General features: G+C 37.6%; 1 protein-coding gene across 2 annotated transcripts in view; it reads right to left on the bottom strand.

Annotated features, from left to right (window-relative positions):
• Positions 1-24,694, bottom strand: part of KIDINS220 (kinase D interacting substrate 220) — a 404,332-nt gene that overhangs the window by 91,992 nt on the left and 287,646 nt on the right. For both annotated transcript variants that reach the window (XM_053709711.1, XM_053709712.1), the window contains exons 23-24: positions 9,417-9,595; positions 5,148-5,371 (exon numbers count right to left, since the gene is read on the bottom strand). In XM_053709711.1, coding sequence (XP_053565686.1) covers positions 5,148-5,371; positions 9,417-9,595 — 403 coding nt within the window. The remainder of the gene's footprint in view (positions 1-5,147; positions 5,372-9,416; positions 9,596-24,694) is intronic.

The raw sequence follows: 24,694 nt of genomic DNA, 5'->3' as shown, positions 1-24,694 counted from the left end.
ATTCTATGGGCCTCAAAGTAGACGTTCAAGAGCCTTCTGGTGTTATCAGGTCCTTGACGACCTAGCACAAAACCCACCTGGTCGGGATCAATTAGTGTGGGTAAAAGAGTGTTTAGGCGTGAAGCTAAGATTTTGGCATATAGCTTAACGTCAAGATTTAGTAACGATATAGGCCTGTAGCTTGCGCATAGCGTTGAGTCTCTTCCCTGTTTCGGTATAGTGATGATAGCGGCCTGCATGAATTCAGCCGGGAAGGTGCCCTGCGAACGCGCCAGTGCAAAGATGCGCGCTAGAATGGGGGTCAATTGTGTCTGGCAGTTTTTATAAAAAATGTCTGAGAAGCCATCCGGTCCCGGCGATTTAAAGGCTTTAAGAGATTTAATAGCTGTCTTAATTTCTAACACCAAGATAGGATTTTGCAAGGAGTCCGTCTGGTCTTGAGAAACTTGAGGGAGGTTTAAGGTAGCAAGAAAGGTGTCAATGATAGTCGGAGTTGGGGGCGCGAAGGTATCGTCTCGTTTCAAATTGTAGAGGGAGGCATAATAAGCTGCAAAGGCATTGCCAATATCTTTGGGTTTAATGATGGTCTGTCCTCCCACTTTTAGCATGGGAATACGAGCCGCAGCCGTCTTTTGACGTAGTGTATTTTTTTTTTTTATTTAGTTAAATGAAACTGTTTAAAATTGATAATAAGGTAATGATTATTTTTCTCCTTCCAATAAAGAAAAGCTAAAAAGCTGATCAAATATGAATGATTCATGTATTAAACTGGAGATAGTTCACCTCCCATAATTTAATAATTATCTAAGTATCTCTGTGTTGTTTTGATATAATTGGAAAAATAATCACAAAAGTTATTATTCTGAAAATGAAACCTTTATGTAGAAAACCATGATTTAAATTGAGGCTTCCTGACTAGTAATGTATATTGTGATTAAAATCGATTTGATTTAAATCAAATCCACCCTGAACAACACCTAGGAAAGAAACTCTAGTTAGAGGGAAAAGAGAACTCTTTGGAAAAACTGATTCTCCAACCATGCTTTTGAAGAAACAGGAGACTGGTGCAAGATACTGCTAAAGGTAAAGATATCGTATAGGTAAGGAACCACCAAAATATCATGAGCTCTTATTATATACAAGAGAGTTCCCAGAACCTTTGTAAAAATTCTGGGAGCAGTTACCAGACCAAATGGAAGAGCAACAAACTCTGAAAGACAAAACTTTGGAAAATGTTGATGATCCTTTAGGTCTGTAAGTTCACCTCTTTTTGGGATGGCTTTGCTCCCATACTGGTACTGGGACTATTACACATAGATTACAGATCAAAGAACGACTTAATAAAAGGCTTTTGCTTTTACAGGGACTTTTGGAACATAAGACAGAAGAAACCTTTCCCAGTGAGGCTTTGTTTTTAATCCTGCCTCTGTGAAGAGGAGCAGCATTTTTGGTTCCTACATTGATGAAAGGAACGAAAATGTCTTTGCCTTAAACTTCTTACCCTGAGGGAGAAAAGCTCCTTTCCCTCCAGTCACAGCAGAAATAATGTAATCAAGACCAGGCCCAAACAAAATATAAACTATTCAATGTGCAGGGCTAATTCAGCTCTTCTTGCAGGAGATACTTACTGGTTATGGCCCTTCATAATGTATAGTTAATCATACAGGGGGCAAAAGAACACAGACAAAGCAAAACCACAAAATCAAGATAATAAAAAGAGAATAAAATGCATATAAAATACTTAAAGGCCCTTTTATATTGTTCAAAATACTATAAAAAATGCGTGTGCAACAAGATGTCCCCTGCCTATGATGTACTTTATACCTGATGTACCGCCTAATAGCCTGCAGGTCATGTGAGTACAATATGAGACCAATTACCTTCAGTGCTGTATGCATGACAGCAGAGGATCTAAATGTGGATCGACTACTCAGCAGGAGGAGGCTAAGGGACCAGTCCTTGCGACACCTGTGGCAGGCTTCTGACCAATTCACTACCCAATAGTCCCATCTCCCATCTGTCCCAAGAAGCAGCTCTCTAAGAGGGGGGAAATGAGCCTCAAATCGTTCTGAGGGTCTCTCTCAACTAAGAAACTGGTGCATCTCAATGCTTCACGTTCTTCCTGTGGAGGCAAAGATAATACTGGCTTGCCAGTGATGAGGGAGGGTTTAATTGCTCTTTGAGTTTTGGGACTCTTTGCCTCCTCATAGTTGCCAGGAGAGGAATTCCAAGGAGTAATGACTGGGACTCTCACCACCTTTATGAAAGAAATTTAGAAAAAATATATTCCGATTTCATAAAAGAATATTAACAAGAGTCATTAGCACTTTTTTTAATTAACAAAAAAAAACCAGAACAAAATAACAACCACACAATGAGCTGGGAAAGTAATTACAGTAACAGGTCAAAAAGAAAGTGTAAATAACAGATAATAGTCAAATTAATTAAATATTTTTATAGACGTTAAATCAGGATTTAGAAAATACATCAATTAATTAAAATAATTTAGGCACGTTAATAAAGAATAAAAAAAAATCTATTTATAATCGGATCATTGTTTAATGCGTCTTACTTTTCCTGAAATTATGATTAAGATGTTCCCATTAAGGTTGACAACGCAGCCTACAAATGTCTCTCTGATCTTCATAGCTGTAACAATTTATTCAACTGCAGCACTGGAGTTTTGTCTGTCTTCTATGCCTTCCATTTACATTTGAGAAATAAAATGTGTATGGAACATGAGGTGATGAATCATAACTTACGCTACCTATCTGAGTTTCATATTCCTGACCTCTTGCTTCTCTTTCAGCCTCCGGGTGTCTCTAATTGTATTTGCCTGTTTCTCTCACTCATATTTTTCTATTTAATCGTGTAAACTGCAATAACAATAGCTGGAAATTTTGAAACAAAGAATTCCAAAACAAAAATCTAAAAATCTGACCTTATTACTTGGGCATTTAATAAACAATAGCAATTGTTAGAAGCAAACATGAAAAAAGGGCCCATTTCGTGCTTATCACCTGAGCATCCTTCAAATCTAATGTGGACATAAACTGCCCTTGTTGAATAAGAGGAAGAATAGTCTGAATTTTCTCCATCTTGAAAGTAGGAACCCTGAGAAACAAGTCTTTAAATCTAGAACTGGTCTGTAAGTTCCTTCCTTCTTGGGAACAATTAAGAGGTTGGAATAAAACCCCTGACCCAGTTCTACTCCCATAGATTACAGATCTAAAAAAACTTTTGGTGATATCTTAAACTTTAGCACGTATTGCTTTTTTTCAGCACTACGGAATTGTGTGGGGCTATACAAATAAATAATAATAAATCACTAATATTGTACTACTATTAGCTGGCTAACAAAACATTCAAGTTACTAAGTGAAGTAATTGAAAGGCATACTGTGCAAGTAGACCTGATTTATTTCAAACAGGTCCCTTGTTTTTTTCTTTACTTGTCCAAATGCAAGGTTGATTAGGGATTCTGTAGATATCTGATTATATTTATCACTAAGGATATACATTATATTTTGTACAAACGTATAACAAAATATGCAAAAATAAATAAGTAAAAATAATCATGAAAAACATACTGTATTTACAGCCACCGTTAAAGAGAGGTTTAGAAAAGTTATTGTGCATAAGTAAGGACGCTTTTATGAAGTCACATTGCTATCATACTTTATTTGTAGTTTTAATTCCCCCCATTCAAAGACTTGAAGCTTTATTTACACAATTATTTTATTATCACCCGGGGAGCAATTTAGCGAATATGAATTTCCTAGTAATCTCCCACCATTTTCCTGCTTGGCTTTACATATCAGAGTTTTAATAAGTAAAGCAATATGTATTATTGGTGCTTAAGTTCATTGTTATGTTTTTTAAGTATTTAATGTATATTGCAGAGCTTAATGATCAAATTTAATTGCCTTCATTTTAAATGTGGGGAGCACAATTTTCATTATCGTTACTATACATAACTTAGCTAAGTAATATTTTGTGGTAAAGTTTGTAAAATTTATCAGAATAACACATTATATACATATATTATACTGTTATTTTTGCTTGACAAGATTTCCTTATGTTTCATTTTACCACTTACCAAACCATACATATTTTTAATTATACTGACACACACATTGCTCTTTTTGATTCTTATAGTACATCATACCTTAAAGGAACATAAAGCACGTCTTGCTTTTGTGTAAAAATCTTACTTTGCTCCGCCCTCACTAGCAAGGCCAAAAAGCAAAATCTGTTACCCGATATGCAGCATTAGCAGGTTACAAAACTTGCTTTCCAGCCTCTTAAGGGAGCGTGGGACAAAGTACAATTTTTAAACAAAAGCAAGAGGTGTTTATTGCCCTTTTAATACTGCCACGTGCTTGAGGAAGAAGCTAAATCAAAATAAAGAAAATTCGAAGATGAAAACCATCCTGAAAAAAAGACAATGTCTGTTAGAAAAGAAAGCAAACAAGAAGAAAGAAAGCATGGGAGAAGTGTGAGTTATATGGGCTTTAAAGGGACATTAAACACTAAATATATTATTGCTTGAATGGTGTATTCGGAGCAAAGATGAGAATAAATTGTACATGTTTTGAAAAATATATATTAGTTGTTTAAAAATTGAAAAAATAAGGGTTGAACTAAGGTCAATTAGGAATGGTTATAAATGGCTTACTAGAGTGTGCAGCCAATGACTGTGTGGAATATAGCTGTGTCTGCACTTCCATGTTTAACATGAATTGGATAGCCCACAATATTCAGAATCAAATTACAGGAAAGGAGAACAAAATAAATACTGACAGTATATTGCAAAGTTGTTTTACTACATGTTGCTATTTATTTGGCAACGATCACATGATAACGAGTGTGAGGCTGAACCAGGAAAGGCAATGGAGACAGCTTGTCTGTATCTGAAACCTCTCCCCCACACTCTGTCTAATTCCTCATCAGAAACATTTTTACACATTGTATTATTTCCTACTAAGTCCCTCCACACCCCAAATTATATGGTTGTATATGTAGTAAGTGTATTGGTACTGCAATGCTGATTATCAGGTATGTTGCTTATGAACTCCTACAATGGATAAATATTTCTAAACCAGACTAAAATAGCAGCAATAGATAGTACAAGACGGTCTCACTCACCCGATTATAGAAAGGATGCTGAGGTCCTGTCATACCACTATAATAGCTGCTGGGTGGTTGTGGAGATACAACACCAGCAGGGTACGGTCCATTAAATGATGCGGACGAGCAGACAGACGGTGGCTGGCTATACACAGAAGATGCTCTAGGTGGTGCATCTTGTAGGGGTAATGCAGGGAATGAGAAACCACCAATATTCATCTGTTCTCTTGCAGCGCGGACATCTGAAACATTAAATTAGCAATGGTAAACAAAGGCTAAGGCAGTGCATGCTGGGGCAATGAGGATTCAAGCTCCTACTGAAAACAGAGGGACAAGTTATGATACTGATGTATTTTGTAGCCAGCAGCATATAAATAGCAACGCCTCACAATATTTTCAACACTCTGTTAGAATGACAAAACATGACAAATTTTCGGGAAAATACTTTGACCTCAGCCTTTAGGGAATTGGTGTCTCCAAAAACGTATCCCTAGAAGGTGGAATTCACCAGTAACATCACTGTATCAGAGCATTTTATACAAATAATACAAGAAATAATTAGCATAGGAAGTAAATAATATATATTATTTTTAGATTAAGGGGGGAGGGGGAACAAGTACAAGGGTGTTGATCTCTCCCTCTTACACAGCTTTCTTTCCACATTCGTTTAATGTAATATTCTTCACCATTCTTCCTCCCGTTCATGTAAGAGCTTCCTCTACATTTTATATGAACTTACCTAAACAGAAGTAGAACTCCATGCTTCACAGATTTTCATCAAATGTAGGAGATAAACAGAAAATTCAGGAGCCAACTAAACTCTTTTTTTAATCAAGGCAAAAGGATTTGCATAAATTATATGTAGAATAATCTAAAAATTAAATGCTGTAAAAGTCTAGATGATGTGGAACCCAGACTCCTAGGACTCTTCTGCTACAACCATATCTACCGCACATACAAACTATGGTGATGTAGGTCATCTTCTAGTTGTGTTAATTTAAGTTTCACATGTTATGGTATGAGCTAATGCATGTAACTTGAGTATCCATTCACTAGTATTAGATATATGTATATATATATCCTTACAATATAGAGGTGTGGTAGGATTTAATGCCTCTCACCATCTTTTGGAGACACAAAAAGGGCTCCATTTATTTCCACAAAATTAATACAGTTTTTATATTTTAGAATACCATAACTTGTAGATAAAACAGACACAAAACTTTAATGTTCCTTTTAGAGATAAACAGATATATGTCATTACTGTTAGATAAACCACAAATTGTAATTTATATGATACAAGTGATATGCCCTAAAAATAAAAATGAGATCAAAGCGGATTTAAAACTGGAAGAGACATTTTATATAAAGCATAATGACCTAGATTACAAATGGAGTGCAGGCAGCGAAACTCATCAACGCCGATTGCTTGTGGAGCTGTTAACATGAGTCGGGATGGTTTCGCAGAAAAACTCTCCCTGCATCTCCGGACTCTAACTTTCACCCAGGCTCTCACTGAGAGGCTGACAGGGCTACTTAAAACTCCAGTCCCACCCTCCATAAGAGACTACTCCGAATCTTCGGCACTTCTCTGCCATCCTCCTGTGACGAAAGGCAAAGAATGACTGGGGGATGAGGGGAGTGGGGCAGGTATTTAAGCCTTTGGCTGGGGTGTCTTTGCCTCCTCCTGGTGGCCAGGTTCTTAATTCCCAAAAGTAATGAATGAAGCCATGGACTCTCCTCCCCTTTAGATGGAAAAATGTTAGCACTATGGAGAGCTCTTCCATTTTTACTCTCATAATAATGTACAAGTTCAAGGTAAAATATTGGTGCTCGAATGAAACCCTAGGGTGAGTTAACATCTAGCTGTCAAAAGGTGCGAGTGCGCTTAATCCCTCACATAATACACTTCTATGGGAGAGTTCGCTAAAAGACTCATTTAGGCCATCACTAAGACAAAGGTGCACTAAAATGAAGGTCAAATAGTGGAGTTCTTTACTAAACATCTAAGCTATACCTTTCTACTGAAATAAATATAGGTTTATTATTGAGAAAAATGTTTTGACAGTGATTTAAAGGGATATGGTAAATGACAAGATTTCGGATTGGGAAGGGCTCAATATAATAAGTATATGTATCTGTGTGTATTTGTTTGGTGTGTAGATATATTTGAGTATGTATACATATGTATATATGTGTATGCACACATACATACACACACATATATACAAAACACACATATCTACACACACACACATCTACACTTTTGAGTCCTTCCCAATCCAACACTTTGCCCAGCGTACCCTGTTGACGTAGTAGCAATGTCCAATCTCCTCCCTAATGCTGCCGTCTCAGCTGTCAGCTCTCACAACTAAGACCACAGCCAAAGGGAGAATGCATCTGCATTCATATTGTAAGAGCACCGATCAGGCTCCCGTTATCATATGAAGCAGATCTCCGATGTAAATAGTGAAAGGAGGTGGGTAGGCTGCCCATTGCTGGAGGTGGGTGGGCTGCCCATCGCTGGAGGGGGTGGGATCGCTATACTGCAGAAAATGTTTTAAAAAGGAAGTGAGGGATCTGCTACATTACGGAAAGGAGCTCATGAGAGGGAAGAGGGGGTCGCTACACTACAGAAAGCTAATTAAATTAATTTTAAAAAACTCGTATAAAAATAAGTCTAAACTGGGAACCTAAAATAGCAGAGACCATAAGGATGGAGAAGGATTAGAGAGCTGGGAGGATCCCAAACTGCAGAAAAATTAAATTAAATAAATTGCCCTAAAACTTCATACTTGCAGACTGTCTGCCAGTAACTAAGCTGGTGGTGAGGAGTGTGGGTGGGGGGAGAAAGCTGTTTAAGAAGGGTCAGGTACATGCACATCTTCATTCTTCAACCACCTTTAGCAGAGGCAAAGTAAAGGCTGGGGTATATGTGAGGTGGGAGGGGTTTTATAGGGCACTGGGGTTTGAGAATCTTTGCCTAGAGGTAGAGAAGAGTCATTCCCAGGAGTATTGGATCGAGGACTCTCACCACCTGTATGAAAGAAATATAGTTTTGATAGATAAATCAGGCTCTATTTCTGTTAAAATTGAGTGATAGCAAAAATAGCAAGTTTTTAGCTGAAATTCTGGGTCCTTAAGGAGTTAAAACCTTGTTAACATTTGTCTCTCAATAATAAACCTTTATAATACATTACATTTAATATTATGTATATATACAAGTGAAATACTTTATTATACATGTGATTTGTTATGTCATATTCATTAAAATAAGGTGTTACACTCATAGATACACAGTATCTGATTACAATTCATATACTTTTTTAAAAATATTAAAAGATTCTTTTTTTTTTATAAGTTTAAAAAGGTATATGGTATATGACAAGGCTTTTGACTGGAAATGGCTATATGTATATATATATATACTATACATGTTTAAATATGTGTATGAGTGTATATTTATATATACATACACGTGTACTTATGTGTTGCATACATATCTACACATATGAACACATATACACACATGAATACATATATAACACGAAAATTTATATTTATTGAGGTCTAATATTTTGTATTGTTTTACTGTGTTTTTAATGTAAATAGTTCGTATTCCAATCTTCTTTATATAGATTTACAAATACAAAGAATACTTTTAAGAAAAAGTTCCTTGTATACATACACACACACATATATATATATTTATATATATATGATTTGGATAGAACATACCATTTTAAACAACTTTACAATTCAATTATATTATCAAAATTTGCTTCATTCTCTTGTTAGCCTTTGCTGAAGGAACAGCACTACTATCAGCTAGATGAACACATGTAGTTAGCCAATCACAAGAAAGAAATGTGTGCAGACACTAGTCAGCAACTAGCTCCCATTAGTTTAGAATATCTGCTGAAAAAATATTTAGCATGCCCAAAGTCAGCTCCAGAGCAGCAATATATTACTGAAAACTAGCTGAATACATCTAGTGAGCCAATGACAAGAGACAAATTACATAGCCACCAATCGCCAGCTAGCTCCCAGTAGTGCATTACTGCTGCTGAGGATATGTACATATGCTCTTCAACAAAATATACCAAGATATTATAGTACATTTGAAAAGAGAGTTTAAAAGTGTCTTAAAATATCATGCTTTATCTGAATCATGAAAGTTTAATGTTGACTTTCTTGTACCTTTAACAGAACAGTAATTCCATTTAGATTGTAAAGTACAAAAAGTAAAATAAATAATGTTGGTCTAATGTACAGCATCTTTTTTACCTGCAATTATTTCCCGTAACTTTGGATCCAAGTTAACTGTACATGGTAAGAAGGTCTTAACGTCTCTCGACACAAGAACTGGCGTCCTTGATGCCAAAAACACTTCAAAATTCCGAATGTCTCCATCAATTTCAAGCAATGGTTCAACATCTTTTGTTGTTGGAATATTTTTAGAAATTCTACAAAAAAAAGAAGATAAAAGTCCACATTAGATGAATTAAAAAAAGAGCTACACAATTTTAATACAATATATTCAATTATTTCAAAGGATTATTTTCAAAATGTATAGAAAATAATTTAGGTAAACAATAATAATTGCTATGGAAACCTCTATATATCCATCTAATTTGTATATAATGTGAAATAGAGGGAGTAAACCAGATTTATACTTACAACAAATAAATCTCTTCATAGTATATACAGTATGTCATGATACATTAAATAAGTAGACAATTCCATGAGACTTCACCCCTTTACCTAAATAATATCCATATTTACTGTAAGTTCAGTTTATGCAAAATCTAACTAAAAAGAATTTCCCCAAACATGAGCCTAAAATATAGACCAACCATAAGTCTTACACAAATTAAGGAAGGAATTCATATCTTTAAATTGATTAATTCTAAGCTTTTCTCATATTTGTGTGTGATAATATTCAATCCTGTTAGGTCGGTATCCAAGCCAGCCATAAAAGGCATAGCTATAAACCCTTACCTATGTATAAAGAAATTAAATCCTACACAATGCTGCTTGTGAAGAGATGCACTGGTAAAATCTACAGATCATATATACAAGGTAGACCAAAAAGATGTCTAGTACAACGTTTTGAGAAAAACCTCATTGTTAATCCACAATCCTTACCTAAAGTTGGAAATCTCATCCCTAAACTCAGTAAATAATAACCATGTTAATTAGGACAGAGAATGCACTGCACTACCACCATTGTGAGTGGGAATCATAGGTTACATTCTTGCTGGCTGAAATATTTTTAATTAAAGAGTTGAGTATTCAAGGAATATCTGCAAAGTTATTTTAAGAATTTAGCATACTGTATTTGAAAAGTGTTGCAGTAAAAAATTCTGTAAGGATGTATCCCAAAAATATATGAGCACAAAAACCAGGAGTGATGTGCTGAGTTCAGACAGATACTATTCAGTAATAATGGTGGGGAAAAATACAAAATAAGGAACAGAGAAGTAGATATTTAGGAGCTGACAATTCTTGCAATAGGTCACATACCATCATATTCTGTTCACTGTTAAAAAATTATTCTCACAATTGTAACAGATGACTCAAACAGAAACGTTTCAACGTCAAAAATACACCCACACATACGATTAAAAACAAAGAAACAGATTAGCAAAGTAAACATCAGCAAGCAATAGGCTACACAAACTATGGCCTAGATTTAGAGTTTGGCGGTAGCCGTCAAAACCAGCGTTAGAGGCTCCTAACGCTGGTTTTAGGCTACCGCCGGTATTTGGAGTCAGTGATTAAAGGGTCTAACGCTCACTTTTCAGCCGCGACTTTTCCATACCGCAGATCCCCTTACGTCAATTGCGTATCCTATCTTTTCAATGGGATCTTTCAAACGCCGGTATTTAGAGTCGTTTCTGAAGTGAGCGTTAGAGCTCTAACGACAAAACTCCAGCCGCCTGAAAAAAGCAGGAGTTAAGAGCTTTCTGGCCTAATGCCGGTTCATAAAGCTCTTAACTACTGTACCCTAAAGTACACTAACACCCATAAACTACCTATGTACCCCTAAACCGAGGTCCCCCCACATCGCCGCCACTCGATTAAATTTTTTTAACCCCTAATCTGCCGACCGCCAACTACGTTATACTTATGTACCCCTAATCTGCTGCCCCTAACCCCGCCGACCCCTGTATTATATTTATTAACCCCTAACCTGCCCCCCACAACGTCGCCGCCAGCTACTTACAATAATTAACCCCTAATCTGCCGACCGCAAAGCGCCGCCACCTACGTTATCCTTATGTACCCCTAATCTGCTGCCCCTAACACCGCCGACCCCTATATTATAATTATTAACCCCTAATCTGCCCCCCTCAACGTCGCCGACACCTGCCTACACTTATTAACCCCTAATCTGCCGAGCGGACCGCACCGCTACTATAATAAAGTTATTAACCCCTAATCCGCCTCACTAACCCTATCATAAATAGTATTAACCCCTAATCTGCCCTCCCTAACATCGCCGACACCTACCTTCAATTATTAACCCCTAATCTGACGACCGGAGCTCATCGCTACTATAATAAATGGATTAACCCCTAAAGCTAAGTCTAACCCTAACACTAACACTCCCCTAACTTAAATATAATTTTATTCTAACGAAAAAAAATAATTCTTATTAAATAAATTATTCCTATTTAAAGCTAAATACTTACCTGTAAAATACATCCTAATATAGCTACAATATAAATTATAATTATATTGTAGCTATTTTAGGATTAATATTTATTTTACAGGCAACTTTGTAATTATTTTAACCAGGTACAATAGCTATTAAATAGTTAAGAACTATTTAATAGTTACCTAGTTAAAATAATAACAAAATTACCTGTAAAATAAATCCTAACCTAAGTTATAATTAAACCTAACACTACCCTATCAATAAATTAATTAAATAAACTACCTACAATTACCTACAATTAACCTAACACTACACTATCAATAAATAAATTAAATACAATTGCTACAAATAACTACAATTACATAAACTAGCTAAAGTACAAAAAATAAAAAAATATTTACAAACATAAGAAAAATATTACAACAATTTTAAACTAATTACACCTACTCTAAGCCCCCTAATAAAATAACAAAGACCCCCAAAATAAAAAAAAATGCCCTACCCTATTCTAAATTAAAAAAGTTAAAAGCTCTTTTACCTTACCAGCCCTGAACAGGGCCCTTTGCGGGGCATGCCCCAAGAAAATCAGCTCTTTTGCCTGTAAAAAAAAAAATACAATACCCCCCCCCCAACATTACAACCCACCACCCACATACCCCTAATCTAACCCAAAACCCCCTTAAATAAACCTAACACTAAGCCCCTGAAGATCTTCCTACCTTGTCTTCACCATCCAGGTATCACCGATCCGTCCTGGCATCCGGTGCTGAAGAGGTCCAGAAGAGGCTCCAAAGTCTTCCTCCTATCCGGCAAGAAGAGGACATCCGGACCGGCAAACATCTTCTCCAAGCGGCATCTTCGATCTTCTTCCATCCGGTGCGGAGCGGGTCCATCTTGAAGCAGCCGACGCGGATCCATCCTCTTCTTCCGTTGTCTCCCGACGAATGACGGTTCCTTTAAGGGACGTCATCCAAGATGGCGTCCCTCGAATTCCGATTGGCTGATAGGATTCTATCAGCCAATCGGAATTAAGGTAGGAATATATATCCGATCAGCCAATAGAATGCAAGCTCAATCTGATTGGCTGATTGGATCAGCCAATCGGATTGAACTTGATTCTGATTGGCTGATTCCATCAGCCAATCAGAATATTCCTACCTTAATTCCGGTTGGCTGATAGAATCCTATCAGCCAATCGGAATTCGAGGGACGCCATCTTCTTCTTCCATCCGGTGCGGAGCGGGTCCATCTTGAAGCAGCCGACGCGGATCCATCCTCTTCTTCCGTTGTCTCCCGACGAATGACGGTTCCTTTAAGGGACGTCATCCAAGATGGCGTCCCTCGAATTCCGATTGGCTGATAGGATTCTATCAGCCAACCGGAATTAAGGTAGGAATATTCTGATTGGCTGATGGAATCAGCCAATCAGAATCAAGTTCAATCCGATTGGCTGATCCAATCAGCCAATCAGATTGAGCTCGCATTCTATTGGCTGATCGGATATATATTCCTACCTTAATTCCGATTGGCTGATAGAATCCTATCAGCCAATCGGAATTCGAGGGACGCCATCTTGGATGACGTCCCTTAAAGGAACCGTCATTCGTCGGGAGACAACGGAAGAAGAGGATGGATCCGCGTCGGCTGCTTCAAGATGGACCCGCTCCGCACCGGATGGAAGAAGAACGAAGATGCCGCTTGGAGAAGATGTTTGCCGGTCCGGATGTCCTCTTCTTGCCGGATAGGAGGAAGACTTTGGAGCCTCTTCTGGACCTCTTCAGCACCGGATGCCAGGACGGATCGGTGATACCTGGATGGTGAAGACAAGGTAGGAAGATCTTCAGGGGCTTAGTGTTAGGTTTATTTAAGGGGGGTTTGGGTTAGATTAGGGGTATGTGGGTGGTGGGTTGTAATGTTGGGGGGGGTATTGTATTTTTTTTTTTACAGGCAAAAGAGCTGATTTTCTTGGGGCATGCCCCGCAAAGGGCCCTGTTCAGGGCTAGTAAGGTAAAAGAGCTTTTAACTTTTTTAATTTAGAATAGGGTAGGGCATTTTTTTTATTTTGGGGGTCTTTGTTATTTTATTAGGGGGCTTAGAGTAGGTGTAATTAGTTTAAAATTGTTGTAATATTTTTCTTATGTTTGTAAATATTTTTTTATTTTTTGTAACTTAGTTCTTTTTTATTTTTTGTACTTTAGTTAGTTTATTTAATTGTAGTTATTTGTAGCAATTGTATTTAATTTATTTATTGATAGTGTAGTGTTAGGTTAATTGTAGGTAATTGTAGGTAGTTTATTTAATTAATTTATTGATAGGGTAGTGTTAGGTTTAATTATAACTTAGGTTAGGATTTATTTTACAGGTAATTTTGTTATTATTTTAACTAGGTAACTATTAAATAGTTCTTAACTATTTAATAGCTATTGTACCTGGTTAAAATAATTACAAAGTTGCCTGTAAAATCAATATTAATCCTAAAATAGCTACAGTATGATTATAATTTATATTGTAGCTATATTAGGATTTATTTTACAGGTAAGTATTTAGATTTAAATAGGAATAATTTATTTAATAAGAGATAATTAATTTCGTTAGATATAAATTATATTTAAGTTAGGGGGGTGTTAGTGTTAGGGTTAGACTTAGCTTTAGGGGTTAATACATTTATTATAGTAGCGGTGAGTTCCGGTCGGCAGATTAGGGGTTAATAATTGAAGTTAGGTGTCGGCGATGTTAGGGAGGGCAGATTAGGGGTTAATACTATTTATGATAGGGTTAGTGAGGCGGGTTAGGGGTTAATAACTTTATTATAGTAGTGCTCAGGTCCGCTCGGCAGATTAGGGGTTTATAAGTGTAGGCAGGTGTCGGCGACGTTGAGGGGGGCAGATTAGGGGTTAATAAATATAATATAGGGGTCAGCGGTGTTAGGGGCAGCAGATTAGGGGTACATAAGGATAACGTAGGTTGCGGCGGTGTACGGAGCGGCAGATTAGGGGTTAATAATAATATGCAGGGGTCAGCGATAGCGGGGGCGGCAGATTAGGGGTTAATAAGTGTAAGGGTAGGGGTGTTTAGACTCGGGGTACATGTTAGAGTGTTAGGTGCAGACGTAGGAAGTGTTTCCCCATAGGAAACAATGGGGCTGCGTTAGGAGCTGAACGCTGCTTTTTTCCAGGTGTTAGGTTTTTTTTCAGCTCAAACAGCCCCATTGTTTCCTATGGGGGAATCGTGCACGAGCACGTTTTTGAGGCTGGCCGCGTCCGTAAGCAACTCTGGTATCGAGAGTTGCATTTGCGGTAAATATGCTCTACGCTCCTTTTTTGGAGCCTAACGCAGCATTTTTTTTAACTCTCGATACCAGAGTTAAATTTATGGTGCGGCCAGAAAAAAGCCCGCGGAGCGTTAACAGCCCATCTACCGCCAAACTCCAAATCTAGGCCTAAGTGTGATGAGGGGTATAACAGTAAGTAGGATATGGTATCATAGGTGCATTTTAATACTCATTTTAATTGAATATGATGTCTGCAAACAATATTTTGTTAAAACAATTATTGCTTTATATATTTTTTTTCTTTATTGAGATTATGTGTAGACCATACTCCTCAAATACTGTAAAACCAGGTTGCTATGAGAATGCTTTTTATTAACTCAAACTTTAAAGAAGCATTCGTCCCACCTCCAGAATACCCATGCCCCAATTCTTGTGAGATTAGAAGATGGAGGCTGAAATTAAACACTTGTAGACCAGTCATACAAAGTTAGCTTTTCTTTATTAACAGTTATGCATAAACCTATTAGTACCCAGCTTTATTAAACACAATATGACCATTGTTTAAAAAGAGAACACGTGCAGACGCAGCATTTTTATCAAAGCAATGTATTCATAAAAGGTACAAACAGACTCAGCATATGAGTCACTATATCTGAACTCTAATTACAAATACAATAGAAATAATAAAGTATTTATTTACTTTTTTTGCCACACAGGGCCTGTATTGTTCAAAGAGTACAGGAACTAAACAAGTAAATAGACCTGATGAACCAGCTTATAATCGGCAGCTAAAATCTATAATTTCCTTGCCCATTCACAGAAAGAGGACTTCATAAAGAAGTGGATTTTCTAATGTCAAAATTAAAGGGACACTGAACCCAAATGTTTTCTTTCGTGATTCAGATAGAGCATGCAATTTTAAGCAACTTTCTTATTTACTCCTATTATCAAATTTTCTTCATTCTCTTGGTATCTTTATTTGAAATGCAAGAATGTAAGTTTAGATGCCGGCCCATTTTTGATAAACACACTGTGTTGTTCTTGCCGATTGGTGGATAAATTCACCCACCAATAAACAAGTGCTTTCCATGATCCTGAACCAAAAAAATAGCTTAGATGCCTTCTTTTTCAAATAAAGAAAGCAAGAGAACGAAGAAAAATTGATAATAGGAGTAAATTAGAAAGTTGCTTAAATGTGCATGCTCTATCTGAATCATGAAAGAAAAAATGTGGGTTCAGTTTCCCTTTAAGGTATTCTGGTGCCCTTTTATGGGATATATTCTAAATATCATCAAGACTTTGTTTCTACAAAAGTCCTTATTAATGTACATGGTACTTTTCGTGAATAAATCATATGATACGTTTTTTTCTAAGTGATTTGACTATTCTAAACGTTTATGGCTACAGTTTGCACATTTTCAGAGGTATAGCACAGTGAATTCAGCTTGCACCAATAACCTGCACATTCCCTAGATCACAAGTCAATATCACACCTTTGGGATGAGGTGAGCACAGTATAACTATAAGCATATAATGTCTGCCGCGACTTTTGTATTCCTTTAAATTAACATGGAAGAAAATTCCTAAGGAATCTCTCCAGCACCAAGTTGGTTCCATGATGTGAGGAAACAGAATTTATGCTTACCTGATAAATCTATTTCTTTCCGGATATGGTGAGTCCACAGCTTCATCATTTACTGTTGGGAATATCACTCCTGGACAGCAGGAGGCGGCAAAGAGCACCACAGCCAAGCTGTTAAGTATCACTCCTCTACCCACAACCCCCAGTCATTCGACCGTAGGGAAATAGAGAAAAAAAAGGAGGAGTAACACAAGGTGTAGAGGTGCCTGAAGTTTAGTAAAAAAAATAACTGACTTGAAATAAAAGGGTGGGGCCGTGGACTCACCATATCCAGAAAGAAATAGATTTATCAGGTAAGCATAAATCCTGTTTTCTTTCCTAAGATATGGTGAATCCACAGTTTCATCAGTTACCGTTGGGAACCAATACCCAAGCTAGAGGACACAGATGAATTGGGAGGGACAAGATAGGCGGACCTAAACAGAAGGCACCACCGCTTGAAGAACCTTTCTCCCAAAAGAAGCCTCAGTCGAAGAAAAAGTAACGAATTTATAAAATCTGGAAAAAGTATGTAGAGATGACCAAATTGCAGCCTTGCAAAGTTTTTCTACAGAAGCTTCATTTTTGAAAGCCCAAGAAGAAGAGACAGCTCTCATGGAATAAGCCGTAATTCTCTCAGGAGGCTGCTGTCCAGCAGTCTCATAAGCCAAACGAATTATACTTCATAACCAAAAAGAAAGTGTAGTAGCAGTAGATTTCTGACCTTTACGTTTCCCAGAGAAACAGACAAACAGGGCAGAAGACTGGCAAAAATCCTTAGTCGCCTGCAGATCAAATTTAAGAGCCCGCACAACATCCAAGTTGTGCAACAAACATTCCTTATGAGAGAAAGGATTAAGACATAGAGAAGGAACAACAATTTCCTGATTAATATTTTTAACCTAAACAACTTTAGGAAGGAAACCAAACTTAGTACGAAGAACCGCCTTATCGGCATGAAAGATAAGATAAGGCGATTCATACTGCAAAGCTGAGAGATCCGAGACTATCCGAGCAAGAGAGATAGCAATAAGAAAAAAACCTTCCAAGATAATAACTTAATATATATGGAATGCATTGGCTCAAACGGAGCCTGTTGCAAAACTCTAAGAACAAGGTTAAGGCTCCAAGGAGGAGCAACAGACTTAAACACAGGCCTGATTCTGACCAAGGCCTGACAAAAAGATTGCACATCTGGCCGGTCCGCCAGACACTTGTGAAGCAAACAGATAATGCAGATATCTGACTCTTCAGAGTACTGACTAACAAACCCTTCTCCAGACCTTCCTGGAGAAAAGACAAAATCCTAGGAATCCTGACCCTACTCCAAGAGTAGACTTTGGATTCACACAGATCAAGATATTTAAGCCATATCTTATGGTAAATCTTTCTAGTAACAAGTTTGCTAGCCTGAATCATGGTCTCAAAAACCGACTCAGAAAAAACCACTCTTGGACAGAACTAAGCGTTTAATCTCCAAGCAGTCAGCCTAAGAAAATTGAGATTTGGATGAAGGAAGGGACCCTGAATCAGAAGGTAGGTCCTTAGAGGCAGTTTCCACGGTGGGAGAGATGACATCCTCACTAGGTCTGCATACCAGATTCTGCGAGGCCATGCAGGTGCTAATAGAATCACTGACACTCTCTCCTGTTTGATACGAGCAATGACTCATGGAAGGAGAGCAAACAGAGGAAACAGGTACGCTAGCCTGAAAACCCAAGGGACAGCTAGAGCTCCTCTCCTCACAGAGACCTGTGGAAAAAGAAAGATCAGAGTAAACCTACTCCGGCTTTCTGTACTAGGGCAGCATGATGTTAGGAAAACGCAGCAAGGCCCGCCCCACAAGTTCCTAACTGCTTTAAAGCCACCACTGACCTACCGAAGAGACTGACGTGGAGCACAGCTAGACCCAGTTCTTGAAGAGAAGAAAAATCAGAGTAAACCTATTCTGGCTTTCAAAATAATAAAATCTTTAATAAGTGAATTATCTTCAGACACTAAAACTTCACCTCCTCCATGCACATAAGGCAAAGAGAATGACTGGGGGTTGTGGGTAGGGGAGTGATACTTAAAGGGACATGAAACTCAACATTGTTCTATCATGATTCAGATAGAGAATACCATTTTAAACAACTTTCCAATTTATGTCTATTATCTAATTTTCTTCATTCTTCAGATATTCTTTTTTAAAGAAATAGAAATGCACATGAGTGAGCCAATCACATGAGGCATCTATCTGCAGCCACCAATCAGTAGCTACTGAGCCTATTTAGATATGATTTTTAACACAGGATGTCAAGAAAATGAAGCAAATAAGATAATAGAAGTAAATTGGAAAGTTATTTACAATTGCATGCTCTTTCTAAATCATGAAAGAAAAATGTGGGTTTCATGTCCCTTTAACAGCTTGGCCGTGGTGTTCTTTGCCTCCTCCTGCTGGCCAGGAGTGATATTCTCAACAGTAAATGATGAAGCTGTGGACTCACCATATCTTAGGAAAGAAATTCAGGCTTTTTTCTAAAGGGAAAAGGAGGTCAACCCGTACTAGAGAGGTGTACCTAATAATGCTAGATGACCTATACTAGTCATAAATTAGTAATTCACAGTTACAACCTGCTGTATGACAAACTTGTGTATAGACATTTTGAACAAACAGGTATGCTATGTAACCTATTGACTAAAATGGTGTTTATGTAAGGCATAGTAGTTCAAAGTAAACAGCGGAGCACAGATCACAGGATAAACGTTTAAACATAACTTTTATTTTATATTTTGTTTTGGAAAGAGCGGTTACAGCCTCACAGAGAAGGTGCAACTCGGGAAGTGGTCAGATCGTTACCTATTACTTTGCTGCAGCCACAGTATGTAATATGCGGCACAAATAGAAACATGCTGCTATAACGTAGGTGATTTACACTTTATTACAGTAGATTGCGTTGCTGGTTAAGTCCTGCAGCGCTGATACAGTGGGATTTGTTTTGTTTGAGTGCTTATGTAAGGCATATATAGAATATGGATACTCCTGAAGCATTGTATGAACCGAGAACGTATTCTAAACATAAATCCCAGTCTTCTTGCAATCTCAGTAAATGTATTCTGCTACCCAAATCATCATCATGCACAGCTTCTCCTACAACAACAGAAAAAGCTGAGCTTACGCAGTACACAATTTAAATATGCATAAATAATAGACACGCTGGTCACTTACTACCAACACAGAGTTTCTAAGAATAAAAATATAAATTATTAATTGGAAAATCGTCCGTAACGCAAGATGCTAAAGGTTATCCTTTACTTGGGCAGTTAATGAATATTCAGCAGGCAGGAAGATTTAAAAGCTGGTTAGTTACTGGATATGGACAGACCAGCAAAAAACTAAAATCAGTGCCAAGTACTTGTACTTCTAATCAGGTTATTATAGGTTGTCAAAAATATAGCAACATAGATTATCTTCACATATAAAAGCTCCAAAAATATACAAAAAGACTGAACACACATGGTTACATGAAGGAACATCAAACTATTATGACGAGTGGCTACTCAAGGTAAAAGGATATTAAAGCACAAAAATACAATTTTTACGTTTGAAACTAAAGGAAAAGCAGGCAAAATGAAACCTCTATTCATAGGATTTTCCACTAGGCATAACCATTTTATGAGGAATTACACTTTGAGTTTACTGTTAGCTTTAATAGGACATGAAACCCCCCCAAAAATCATTTCATGATTCAGATAGAACATAGATTTTGAAAACAAAAGTTCCAATTTACTCCTATTATCCAATTTAATTTGTTCTTTTGGTATTATTTGTTGGAAAAAATACCTAGGTAGGCTCAAGAGTAGCAATGAACAAATGGGATCTAGCTGCACATATATGCCTCATTGGCTTACCAGTTGTGTTCAGCTTTGCAGCTTCTTCAAGAAAGAATACCAAAGGAATTAAGCAAATTTGCAAATAGAAGTAAATTAGAAAGTGGTTTAAAATTGTATACTCTATCTGAAACATGAAAGAAAAGTTTTGAGTTTCATATCCCTTTGAACATCCATACCTACGCATTAGACCTAAAATTACATCATGCAGAGAAACGTTCATGTTGAAGATTAATATATTCTAATAGCAAACAGAGTAAGAGCAAAAAACATTTGTCTATAGGAAGAACTTTTATTTTACATATGGAAAGCAAAGGGCATATTGTTTAGAATATTTATAGATTTACGCTTACGTCTAAAGGCTATACAGAATGATATGCACATATGGTCGTTAGATAAATTAGCTTTCTCCTCAACATTAGTAAACAGATTGGCTTATTAAAAGATTGCTGCAAGGTCACAAAGCAGCTCTGGCCAGAAGTCGCACTTATCCTAAGTCTGTAGCCCAGAGCTGCCAGGCACTGCAAGCCTGCAAGGATGTTTCCAACGACTCTCAGCATCATATGGTCTCATTTAAAAGAGAAACAGAACAGAGCAGATCACTTTGTTTAAAAAGTTTATTATTTTATCTGAGTGAAAGGGAGGATGATGGAGGATTTGCTTGTTATACCAAAAAGGCCAAAAGTAATAACCATGTAACATCATACAATAGGTGCGGCTGGAAACAAAGTTCTGCAAACATGAATATTAGTATGTAGTGAAATCAAGACAAATAATGAGCAAGCCAAGAGAACAGTATTAATATAGTTAGGTGCTTTGTGTGCGAGGGACAAGATTCATTATTAAGGAATCAATGACATTTGATGCACATGGTTCCATTTATCAAGCTTCGATAGCAGCTTCGGAAACCCCGGTGTGCATGAGTGTGAAACGCTAGTTAAGTAGCAGCAGTCTTAAAATCGGATTGGGATTAGTGACAGACTCCTCGTGTGTGATTGGCCGCATACTGCTGACCGCTCACCAAGAGGCTTGGCAGACCAGGTTCATAACAGCGAGCTCATGGGAGATCATGCAGTCTGGTGTGGCATTTAAGCAAAATAAAGGACCACTAAAAACAGTAGAAATGAAAAATGGACAGATACACAATAAAAAAAGAGAATGCAATAGCACTTTTGAATTTAAAATGAGCAGTAGAATATTTTATCGCAAAGATAATCCAATTTTCCCTCACAATGTATCATGTGACAGCCATCAGCCATTCAGAAATGCATATACGGCTCTGGAAAAATTTAAGAGACCACTCCAATTTTTTCTTATATCAGCATCTTTACGTGTATGGCAGCCATTCCATTGCAGTGTTTGTTAATTTCAAACACAGGCATACCTTATTCTACTTAATGAGGTACTGAAGAGGTGATCACCTGAACCAAATCTTATTTAATGAGGAAAAGTATAAAAGCCACTGTTGTGGTCATCACTATACTCTTGCAATAGGTCCAGCTGGATGGCAAAAACAGTGCTGGTAATACCTCAAAAAATAACTTTAAAAAAAAAAAAATAACTACTAGAATAAGGGTTCAATTCTGGCTTTAATGGCAGAGGGATACAGTGAAAATCAGGTTGCTTCCATTCTTAAAATTTCAAAGACAGCGGTTCATAAGAACAAGGTCAAACAGCAGACATTGGGGACAACAAACTTACAGACCGGCAAAGGGAGGAAACGACTCTACACTGCCCGCAATGACCGCAAACTCATTTGAAAGTCACTTAACCATAAGATGACATTAGGTGACCTACAAAAAGAATGGCAAATGGCAGCTGGGGTGAAGTTCACAGCGAGGACGGTTCGAAACAGGCTCCTAGGGGCAGGGCTGAAGTCACGCAAAACTAGAAAAAAGCCCTTCATCTATGAGAAGCAAAGAAGAGCCAGGCTAAGGTTAGCAAAAGACCATAAGGATAGGACCGTAAAGAACTGGAAAAAGGTCATCTTCTCTGATGAGTCCAATTTTCAGCTTTGCCAAACACCTGGTCATTTAATCGTTAGACGTGGCCTGAAGAGGCCTACAAGCTACGGTGTCCTGCACCCACTGTAAAATTTGGTCGAGGACCGGTAATGATCTGGGGGTGCTTCAGCAAGGCTATAATGTTCACCAACTATGAGGATTGTTTTTTCCAGCAAAACAATGGTCCATTAATGCCACACAGCCAGGTCAATCAAGGTGTGGATGGAGGACCACCAGATTATAGCCAGCCCAATCTCTAGACCTGAACCCCATTTAAAACCTCTGTAATGTGACCAAGAGGAAGATGGATGGTCACAAGCCATCAAACAAAGCCGAGCTGCTTGAATGTTTGCACCAGGAGTGTGATAAAGTCACCCAACAGCAATATGAAAGACTGGGGGAGAGCATGCCAAGATGCATGGAAGCTGCGATTAAATATCAGGGCTGTTCCACCAAAGATTGCTTTATGAACTCTTGCTATGTTAAAACATTAGTTTTCTGTTGTTTAAAAATAACTATAAACCAGTTTTCTTTGCATTATTCGAGGTCTGAAAACAATGCATTTTTATTATTTTTACCAGTTGTCATTTTCTTCAAATAAATGCTCTAAATGAGAAAATTAAATTTGAAATTTGGGAGAAATGTCAGTAGTTTAAAGAATAAAACAAAAATGATAATTTTACGCAAGCACACACTAGAAATAGTAAGTTTCAGGGCTTTATGTATATACTGTGCACTTTTGCACATGCTCAGTAGCCTAAGAAAGTGTGCATATAAAAAGAATAATAATTTTAAAGGATCAGAGAAACTGACTTTTCAGACATGGGGGCATATTTATCAAGGTCTGGCGGACCTGATCCCGCACTGTCGGATCAGGTCCGCCAGACCTTGCTGAATACGGCGAGCAATACGCTCGCCGTATTCAGCATTGCACCAGCAGCTCACAAGAGCTGCTGGTGCAACGCCGCCCCCTGCAGACTCGCGGCCAATGGGCCGCCAGCAGGGGGGGTGTCAATCAACCCGATCGGGTTGTATTGTGGCTCAGAGCAGGCGGACAGGTTATGGAGCAGCGGTCTTTGTGACCGCTGCTTCATAACTGCTGTTTCTGGCGCGTCTGAAGACTCGCCAGAAACAGGGGCCATCAAGCTCCATACGGAGCTTGTTAAATAGAGCCCATGGAGCCTTGTCAAATGTCCTACAATACAATAATTTGACTGTTGCAGTTATGTCTGGCAAACAATAAGCAGTAATGCATTAGAGTGTCAGCCTATACGCACTAACACCAAGGTATCCCGGTCACAGAGTAATAATACATGTAATATACTTTAGCAGGTTTTCTTTCTCTTCCATGCACTTTAGTGTGCATATATGTTGGTATTCCGCATGCATGATAGAAAATTTGGGCTGTCAATGCGCTTTTATTCATATTTTTCCTTCTGAAATAGTTGAGTTGAATTTCTATCTTAAGTACTAGAATATATTAAAAAAACAATATTTTCATATTGGAATGTATTCAGAGATTATCAAAGACAGCAAGAAAGCATGGTGCCAAAGTTATGCTTCAGTGCAGTGAGAGATCAATATCTGTTGCCATAAGGTTGTAATGAGCAGATTGTGGCCTGAATAACAAGTTTCCAATACTGGCATGAATAGATGGAAGACAAACAAGCTTATTTATAACAGCACTTCAGCCGCAATAAATATGTACTCTAAAAGAAATATAAAATAAATTGTATCATTCAAATTGGCTATGAGCTTGATATGATATATTGAACCTATTCTAAAATCCTTCTAGCATATTAAAGGGACACAAAAAATAAAATGTCATCATGCATTTCAATCAAGTAAACATTAGCAAACTTTTATTTCTGAGGCTTATCTTATTAATGCAAAATGTCATCAAAAGTTAGTATTCAATTGCAAATTTCTTTGGAATACAGGTAAATTTTGGTGATAAGCAAAGATGAACTTTTCTGAACATAGACATGTTATGGACCATGATTGTAAGTAGCATACTCATGTCTGCGAATATCTATACTCAATGGGTATATACCAATATGTGAAAGATCCAGGGGCAGTCTGACCCATCAGGCAATTGGTCGCCGACAAAGGACCCGCTACAGTCCACCTCAACCA

The sequence above is a fragment of the Bombina bombina genome, chromosome 4 (genome assembly GCF_027579735.1).
Source record: "Bombina bombina isolate aBomBom1 chromosome 4, aBomBom1.pri, whole genome shotgun sequence".
NCBI classification, from domain to species: Eukaryota; Metazoa; Chordata; class Amphibia; order Anura; family Bombinatoridae; genus Bombina; species Bombina bombina.
The sequence above is the reverse complement of the archived record's forward strand: the minus strand, read 5'-3'. Positions and strand labels throughout refer to the sequence as shown.